The sequence below is a fragment of the Gavialis gangeticus genome, unplaced genomic scaffold, assembly GCF_001723915.1.
Source record: "Gavialis gangeticus isolate Ggan-Ray unplaced genomic scaffold, GavGan_comp1, whole genome shotgun sequence".
NCBI lineage: Eukaryota > Metazoa > Chordata > Crocodylia > Gavialidae > Gavialis > Gavialis gangeticus.
In genome coordinates this window covers 27398568-27408516 of record NW_017729006.1, presented here as the reverse complement: position 1 = coordinate 27408516, position 9949 = coordinate 27398568, and the positions used below count along the sequence as shown (strand labels likewise).

At 45.8% G+C, this 9949-nt stretch overlaps 1 protein-coding gene across 1 annotated transcript in view; it reads left to right on the top strand.

The window, feature by feature from the left end:
- DPY19L1 (dpy-19 like 1) overlaps positions 1-9949 on the top strand; it is a 111057-nt gene that overhangs the window by 93402 nt on the left and 7706 nt on the right. The window contains exons 22-23 of the mRNA XM_019509036.1: positions 4933-5032; positions 9644-9769. Coding sequence (XP_019364581.1) covers positions 4933-5032; positions 9644-9769 — 226 coding nt within the window. The remainder of the gene's footprint in view (positions 1-4932; positions 5033-9643; positions 9770-9949) is intronic.

Below are 9949 nucleotides of genomic sequence, written 5' to 3'. Positions count from 1 at the left end.
GGCACCAAGCTGACTAGCACCACAAATAAAAGGGACCTGGGGGTCATAATAGACCACAGTATGAATATGAGCCAGCAGTGCGATGCTGTAACCAGTAGGGCAAATAATACTCTGGCATACGTCAATTGATGGATCTCCAGCAAAGCCGAGGAGGTGATTCTTCCACTGTACTCAGCACTGGTGAGACCACCGCTGGAGTACTGTGTCCAGTTCTTGGCACCACATGTTAACAAGGACATGGACAAGCTTGAGAGAGTCCAAAGAAGAGCCACCCGTGTGATCAGAGTCTTAAAAGACAAGCCATACGAAGAAAGGCTAAGGGATCTGGGACTCTTCAGCTTGAGGAAAAGAAGGTTGAGAGGGGACCTGGTAGCAGCTTACCACTACACTAGGGGAGTACATCAAGGGCTTGCTGAGCAACTGCTCACCAGGGCACCCGAGGGGAAAACCAGGAGTAATGGCCACAAACTCTTGGAAGATTAATTCAGGCTCAACATTAGGAAACACTTCACAGTTGGGGTGTCCAGACTGTGGAATAAGCTCACTGCAGAGGTGATGCAATCACCTACCTTGGAAATCTTCAAGAGGAGACTGGACAGCCACCTTACTGGGGTCACCTGACCCCCAGTTATCTTTCCTGCTTGGTGCATTGGGTTAGACCCAATGATTTTCCCAGGTCCCTTCCAGCCTTACAATCTGTGAATCAACAAGCTGGTCCTGTTGCAAAAGAAAAAAAAAGGCAAGTTTCATGCCATTCCTGTATATAAATCCCAGATCATGCAGTACCTGAAGGTATTATTCCACTCTGCACTGCGTGGATGAATGCAGAGTTAAGAAAATTGTATCATTTTGCATGCCAGCTCTTCACCCCCGCATCCAAATTGTTAATAAAGATGTTGAAAAGTACTGAGTGTCTCGGAGTTAAGCCCACAGTTCTCCAATTTTCTCACGAGGACATTGTGGGTTACTAGATCAGAGGCCTTTTCGAAGTCAAGGTATACAATGTCAGCTTGCCTTCTCGTGTCCAGGGGCAAGTTACTGGATCATAGAAGGATATGAGGTTGGTAAAGCAAGACCTGCCTGCGATGAAGCCATGCTGACTGTTGATCAGAATCTTACCTTCTGCAAGCTTATCACAGATACTCCTTGTTGAACTTTTCTAGGATTTTCCCTAGGATGGAAGTTAGGCTGACTGACGTATAGTTACCTGGCTCCTCCCTCCTGCCCTTTTTGTGGATGGGCATAACTTTGGCCCTCTTCCAGTCCTCAGGACTTTTCCAGAGCTCCACAAGTTGAGGAAGAGCTTTGCCAGGGGTTCTGCAGTGACTTCAGCCAGCTCCTTTAGCGCTGTCGGATGAAGGTCATCCAGCCCTGCTGAACTGTATGTCTAATTTTATTAATTGGTCATATACCGATTCAATGGCAATAGTAGGAAGGTGAGTATTCCTACCGTACTCATCATCTACTCTATCTGGCGTGGTTTTCCCCTTGGTCCGGTGAAAGAGTGAGGCGAAGTAGTCATTCAGGAGTTCAGTTTTCTCTTGGGTGCCGATTAACCAGCTCTCCTGAGTTGTTGAGCAATGGCCCCACACTTAGTTGTTTTACTCCTGTTCCTTATGTACCTAAAGAAGGTCCTTGTTGTCCTTGATTCCCATTGCTAATCTAAGCTTGGTCGCTGTTTTAGCCTTTCTTATCTGTTCTCTGCAGATGCAGGCCGTTGTGGAATAGTCCCCCTTGGGGCCCACCCCGAGCTTCCATTGTTTATAAGCCTCATTCTTCTTTCTTAAAAGGACCATGGTTTCCCTATTCAGCCATGAGGGCTTCCCAGCCCTTCTGTTACCTTTTCTCCACATGGGAATGGACTTTGTTTGTGCTTCAAGGATCATGTCCTTAAGGAACAACCACTCTTTTTGCACACCTTTCATGTTTGGTCCCTGGTCCTGTAGCATTTGCCCTACTTGTGACCTAAGCTTGTTGAAATTTGCATTTTTGAAGTCCAAGACTTCAGTTCTGCTACCTGATTTGTCTGCCTTATGTTGGACAGTGAACATCAAGGTTGCTGTCACTCAGATTTCCCCCTATATTTAAGTCGGTCACCAGGTTGTTTCCTTTGGCCAGGCCCAAGTCTAGCAGTGTGTCACCTCTGGTCTGTGCACCTCCTGAGTCAGGAGGAGCTCCTCAACACAGGTCAGGAAGGATCACGACTGTTCTAACTTGGCCGAGTGTTCCTCCCAGCAGATGTCTGGATAATTAAAATTGCCCGTGACGACCATGTCACATGCGCATGCAGCCTTAGTCAATTCTCAGGTGAACTCCAGATCCAGTTCTTCCTCCTGGTTTGGTGGTCTGTAGTATACACCTACAGTTAGGCCTCTCTTGCCATGCCCCCTGCCCCCCCTTCCCTGCAAATTGACCCAAAGGGTTTCATGCTGTCCATTTTTGGAGCCGATGTTGGTCTCCAAGGAGGTGTACAGCTCTTTCACTTAAAGAGCAGTGCCTCCACCTTTTTTCCCCACCCGGTCCCTTCTGTGCAGGGTGTAGCCCTCTATAGCTATACTCCAGTTGTGTGAGGAGTCTCACCAGGTCTCTGTAATCGCTACTAGGTCATAATGCCCACTGGAGAGTAGGAGGGCTAGCTGCTTCTGCTTGTTTACCCATGCTATTGGCATTAGTATAGAGGACTCAGGTGCCTATTACTGAGGCCATCATCTTCCTGTCCTGCTGGTGGTGAACTATTCCCTCAGCTCCCACAAGAGTGGGTTTCCAAGTGTCTCTATCTACTGGGCTTGTATGTTGGTCTCTGGACATGCTTGAATTTGTATATCCCCGTCCCCCAGCAATCTTAGTTTAAAGTCCTGTCCAAAAGATTGGCAAACAGGGACTTACCTTTCCGTATGAGATAGATGCCATCCCGTCCCAGGAGTCCTTTCTCCCTGAAGTACGCACCGTGGTCAAGGAATCTGAAGCCTTCTCAGTGGCACCGGTGTTGGAGTTGCTGGTTCACTTCCTTGATGCATCCTTTCCTTCTGGGACCATGACCGGCGACAGGGAGCACAGAAGAAAAGATTGCCTGGGCTCTCGGCACCCAGAGCCCTGTAGTTGCTTATGACCCAGTCTGGATTACTGCTGGCCATGTCAGTAGTTTCCTCATGGATGAGGAACCGTGGGGCAGTAGTTGGAGGGCCGGACAAGTCTGGGGATCCTCTCTGCTACATCTCGGATGCAAGCCCCTGGGAGGCAGCAGACCTCACGGGCTAACAGGGCAGATGGGTTCCTCAGTGCCCTGCAGGAGGGAGTTCCCCCCCACTCCACCACCACCTTGCGCCAGCTCTTGTAGGTGGCAGCAAGCTGCTTACCTTCTTCCTCTCCTGGTGTCACCATCGGAGCCTCCTCGTGTGGGGAGGGGAACATACCTGCTGTGCAGGGCCAGAGGAGAAGCAGCCCTGGCCTTGGGTTTCCTGGAGATAACCGTCTTCCAGGTCACTCCAGGTGGATTTTCTTGGTTAGCCATCACATTCGCTACCATCTCTGTCTCTTCTTCCTTCTGGAGAAGGGTCTGGCAGTAGCCATCAATAAAGTTTTTGTGGGCCATGATGGTCTGCAGCTGAAGTATCTCCTCCTCAAGCTCCTGTACCTGGCCTTCCAGAGATTCCACTAGGGAGCACACCCCATAAATGGGGGTGCCCCCATGCTCACTTGCCAGCAACCATGCCAGGCAGCCCCTGCAGTCCAGGGCCTTGGGCTCTCTCTGGGTGAAGGTCTCAGTGATGCCAGGATGCCAGCAGATACGGCGAGTCAGCGCCATGGCTGAGAGCGATTGTGTGGTCATAAGCTATGCTACTACCCACAGACTGGCCTGCAAACTGCTTCCCCTACTTGCAGTCCTATTTGCTGGCTCCCTGGGTCACAGGCTCCCTGGTCGCCTGGAGGAATCTCCTTTTATACCCTTCTGGGCCTGGGCTGACTCAGCCCCTTTGTTTGGGCTTCTGCAAGACCCAGGCAGCAATCGCACAGCAGTCAACAATCCCACAGCAGTCAGCACTCGCTCAGCAGTCACTCCCAGTTTCTCAGATCACACACCTCAGACACAGTCCACCAAACAAACACTCAGCAAAAACCAAAGGTACAGGCAGCTGGATCACTTCCCTTTCCTGGGCAGGATCTGGTGCCAGGCTTCTCTCTGGTCCGGTTTGCTGGCTTCCTGGTTGCAGGCTGGATCTGGCTCTATTACTCATCTGGTTCATGGGCCCTAGTGAGATGGGCACCACTGTGTCAAATTATTACTGAAAATACTAAACAATACTAGGCCTAGAGCAGACCCCTGGGAACCCCCATCTGATACCTCTCCAAACTTGGATATTGAGCTGTTTATGACTGTTCTTTGACCATGAAGATCCAACCAATTACATATGTACATTTACAGGCCCTTCATCTAGTCCAGTCTTTCTCGACCAGGGTGCCTAATTCCATGAGCCTAATTAGGCGGGGTGTGCCTAATTCCATGAGCAAATGAAAGAATAGGAAAGTTAAGGCTGACAGAAAGTATTAATTAATATTTTAATTCTATGGATGTCATGGTTTAATTACTTAAGATTGACGTCAAGGTTTTTAAAAATAACTTGTTATTTTTGTGTTCTTCTGAGTGCCCTACTTGAAATATTTTTAAAGGGTACATGGTGTCCAAAATCATAGTTCAGTTTTGAAAATCATGACCTATGTTTTTAGAATGTCTCCTTACAGGCAGTTTGTATTGCCCAAGAGCGTGACTTGTCGCCTTCCAAAGAAATTTCTTAAGCAAAAAAGCAACTTTCTGTTCTTCCGTATATTTTCTTATATTGGTCTATGATTATATGATCTTGAGTATTTAAAATGCAAATTTTCTCACTACTTTTTACTACTTTATTATCCTTCTTTTAAATCTATATGTTTCAGATGCTGTTTTTGCAGGAGCAATGCCTACAATGGCAAGTATCAAGTTGTCTACGCTTCGTCCTGTTGTAAATCATCCCCATTATGAAGATGCAGGGCTGAGGTAAATTTCAAAATTCATACAATTTATTCCACTAAAATTAACTTTTAAAAACTTTTATAATGTTCAGTAGAAATGCAAATCATACTCAGCATTTTTAATTTAATTAGGATATGATAGAGGTCTATAAAATCATGTGGATCAAGTGAATAGGAAACTTGTTCTTGAAGTCTCATGTATTAGATCTAGAGGGCAACTGCTGAAATTAGTAGGTAACAAGTCAAAAATTAAGAAAAAGTATTTTTTTACACAACATGTAGTTGACTTATGAAATTTGCTGTCACGGGAGGTGGTGGAAGCAAACAGCAAAGCCAGGTTCAAAAAGGGACTGTATGAGTTCATGGATGATAGATCAGCTAATAGCTATTGAACAGGTTGGTTGGAGATATTTCCTCTAGCATCTCTTAACCCAATAAGTGGTGGATGCCAGGGAGGGTAAGGAATAGGGGATAGATCATTCCAGAGCTCTTCAGTTCAAAGCTGTCTGTGTATAGCATCCACTTCTGCCACTGTCTAGAGACAGGATACTCTAGACAGTGGCCATTGATCTTGAGCCAGTACAACACTTCTTAAGTTCTATTTGTTGGGGGGTTTTGAATCCTAAAAAGTTCTAGGATTATTTTAAAGTCATTCTTTCAGAATTCAGACTTACTAACAATTTAGAGAATGATACACCTCTGTAGGGTAGACATGGATATAATAGGATTTTGCTACAGACTTGTTAATCAAAAATATGTGAGGTATAATTATGATAAAGATTATTTTTCTTTGGATATTGCCTTCACTTATAGCAATGTTGATTAAGTTGGGAAATGCTTACAGTGGTTGCAGTTTCTTTTTTACCAGATCATTACACATGGCTTTTGAAGTCTTACGTTGTTTTTCTTGGAATTTAAAAAAAACTGAACTCTTGTAAATTTGTGTCTAATCACTTATTTTTGCTTAAGTTGATAAACTTCTATGTTATGCCAAAGTACGATGGCAATGATGCTTTGTAATTCTATCTCGAGGAGAGAAGATAAGAGCTTAGTGATAATTGCATGCAAGTATCTGCATATTTATTTTCCTGCCAGCCTTACACAGTCAGCTGGAAAGGTGACAAGGGACATAAATGCTGTGTACTTCCACTTCTAGAAGTAGTACAGATGCAGTATTGGATGCTTTCAGTTGAGGAGGTGCATGCTATAATCTCCAGAATTTGGGGTAACTAGAGCATGATGGAGTTTGTGAACTGGAGAACATATGAGTTGCTTTGGGTTATTTATGGTATGGTGTAAAAAAACCCCAAACTATCCAAGTGCACATAAGGTACTGCCAGGATTCTCCAGATAATCTTTCAGCTGTGCATGGTGTCAGAATTACATTTTGAGAAAAACCTCAAAATATTATTTTCCTTTATTCCTCCATTACAAAATGATAAGCACAGAACTGAAGTAAGGATTTTGTGGAGATCATTTTAAATGGGTTATTGAATGGTTTCTGTATCTTTGGCCATTGACCAAACTTTTTATATGGGAAGTATGTAAGGTTGTATGTAAGGTAGTGTGATTACATATGTAAATCTAGTATATTAAAGGACCATACATGTAGGCTTTGCTTTTCAGTGGTAATCTCCCAATCCTTTAGTCTTTGAATTTAACATGATCTTAATTTAGTTTAATGGGAGAAGGAAATAAATTAAAATTGGGGTTTCTTTTTATAAAACTAAAAAAAATTCATTTTCCTGCTAACACAGACTTGCAAATTCTACTTTCATTAAACCAAAATTAAATGCATCTACATTTGCCTGCATCCTGATTTAAGTGCAGTTAAAACAAGATGCCTCAATGAAATCTTCCCTGAACATATTTGCAAGAATAGGCTTAATTTTACCAGAAGATAATTGCTTCCCTTAAAACACTGATAATACAGTAGGTGTGAAATAATGGGCTGTAATTTTCCTTGGATCATGTCCATAAAAATGGGCTCTTGTTTTTGGAAACTTTCCAGAATCAAGTTGATACACTTCCTTTTTATTCTTGCCAATGAATATTGATTGTTAAACATTAAACATTATTGACTTAAAATGTTTAGCATTTGGATCCCCAAGAGCTATAGATTTTAAAAGTAGCTGAATGCAGTAGCAGGAGGGGTGCACAGTAGAGGTGCACTGATACATCAGTCCATTTTATATTGGCACTGATAAAAGGAAAATTGACATTATCTCAGTCAGCTTTTTTTGGCTGATGGGCCAATAATGTTGCCAGTAAATGCCACATTCATGTGCCGAGCTGCAGCATGCACGTGGCCAGGTGTACAGCCGGCAGCTTGGAAAGCAGCATCCAACCTGTAAGTCTGTAGAGGGGGAGGGAAGGGGTGTGGGAGGGGGGCAGATCGAGGCCCCTCCATGGTGAGGGAGGGAGTTGGGCTGGGGCAGGCGCTGCTGGACTGGGGTGGGGCATGGGATATTGCTGTGAGCTTCTTGTCTGGTGGGGTGCACACCCCAGGGGAAGCATGGCGGGGAGGACACGTGCCTCCCAGATCTGTATGTGGGGCAAGGGTAGGCTGTGCTGGGCTCTTCCTGGCAGGGGTTTGGGTCAGGACTGTGCTCAAGGTGGGTGGCAGTGGCGCTGGGAGGGGGGTCTGGGGTGGGCTACAGCTGTCCCAAAATTTGCCATAGCTCCCCCCTGCCAAACTCCCCCTCCCAGCACCACCACAACCTGCCCCAAGTGTAGCCCCAGCCCAATCCCCCCACTAGGAAGAGCCCAGTGTAGCCCTAGCCTACAGCGGCAGCTCTCCCTTGTGCCACATGCAGATCTGGAAAGCACGTGCCCCCATTCCTCCCTCAAGGGGTACATGCAGCGACAGGAACTGCCCCTCCTCCCCGCCCCTGTGTCCCACGGACAAGCCGCTCGTGGCTACCCAAGTTTGGTATCCAGGCACCTAAAGTTGTAGGAAGGCTTCTTATTGTGTTCTGGGAAACAACCTCTGCACAATTCAAAGACGGGACAGCTGGGTACAGTATTCTCAATAACTTTTAGGGTCATGAAGAATTTGCCATATAAATATAAGGGGGAATTTCAGGCATCATATTTCATAGTTTCAGAGATGTTAGGGGCTGGAAGGGACCATACAGGTAATCAGGTCCAGTCCCCTTGCACTTGGACAGGAAAGACTGCTGGGATCAGATGACCCCAGCAAGGTGGGTGTCAAGACGTTTTTTGAAGTTCTCCAGGGTGGGTGACTGTACTACCTCTGGGGGGAGCCTGTTCCAAACTCTCAGTACTCGACTTGTAATTAAATTTTTCCTTATGTCTAGCTTGAAGCAATCTTCAGTCAGTTTGTGCCCATTATTTCCTGTCCTCCCTGGGGGGTCTTGGTGAATAAATGCTCCTCCAGGCCCTGATGTATGCCCCTCATATACTTATGGGCTGCCACCAAGTCCCCTCTGAGTCTTCTCTTCTCCAGGCTGAACAGCCCTAAGTCTTTCAGCCTCTTTTCTTAAGACCTAGTCTCTAGGCCTCTAATCATGTGTATGGCCCTCCGCTGGACTCTCTTGAGCTTCTCCACATCCTTCCTGAAGTGCGGCACCCAGAACTGGACATGGTACTCTAGCTGCGGTCTCCGCCAGGCCGAGTAGGGCAGGAAGATGACGTTCTTAGCCTTGCTTGAGATGCCTCGGTAGATGCATGCCAGTGTTTGATTAACTCTGCCAGCTATGGCATTGCGTTGATGGCCCATGTTCCATTTTGTGGTTAATAAGCTTTATTTCAAATCCATTTTCTTGTGACATGTACCTCTGTCTCCTTAGCCTGTTGGCTTTTTTGTAGCCATTTTATATTACAGCCTAACATCTACTTGCTGTTTGACATTTCTGCTTTCACGTTTCTGTGTAAAGTCTATCTTAGAATTAATCCCCAGTTTTGTTGATCCAGCTGGTGCACAATTCACATTATAGTCTTTTGGTTTTGCTATTCTATTTTAAATGATGCCAAATTACATAAACTACATCAATACATCAATATAATTTTATTACAGCCTTTTTATCCACTGTTCTTTGCCTAATTATAATAAGCGTCTCACTGTAGTATTTGAGGCTTTTTGTTTTAATCATACTTAATATCTTGTTGGTCATGGGTATGACCTTAAACTGCATCTGACTGGAGGGCTGGGTGGCAACATGGTGGGGGTAGCTCCTATAAAATACCACAGTGTTGCAGCCTCCAGTGTAAGACGAGTATACAGCACCTGAAACCCCTAGTCGCCAGTGCCTTGTGGGTACTCCTTGATTGCAGAAAAGCTAAGGGACATCACCCTGACAGAAATGTGCCCTTGCTGAGGCAGTCAGCAGCAGCTCTAATCTGGTGCTCTCTGGCAGAAGCTACAACCCTCAAGGCACTGAATGTCCAGACTCAGCCTGGCCTTTGGATTCTGTCTTGATGGTCTAGAGGAGGGCTGGTAGATCTAGGGCAGCCTCCACTCGATATTCTTGCCTAGATGTACGCTCTGAAGATCTTGGTGTAATGGTTGCATAGACCACTTACATGTACACCGTGATCCAGTAGATTGACAGTTGTCAAGAAATATGTTGTCCTGTCTGCCATGCTATTTGCTAACACCTTTTTCTTTTCAAAGGGCCAGAACTAAAATAGTATATTCCATGTATAGTCGAAAGCCAGCAAAAGAAGTGAAGGAAGGGTTGTTAAAACTGGGAGTCAATTATTACATTTTGGAAGAGTCATGGTGCATAAGAAGAGCTAAGTGAGTATATCATCAGGGCTGTTCCTGGGTGGGGGCGAACCACCCCAGGCCCCGTGCTTTGGGGGGCTGGCGGAGTGGCCGTGGTGACTCCACTCTGCTGCCAGCTTAATGTCCAGCTGCTCAAACCCCCCCCCCCCCCCCCCAACCCCCATTTGGTTTTCCCCCTCCGGGGGGGGGGGC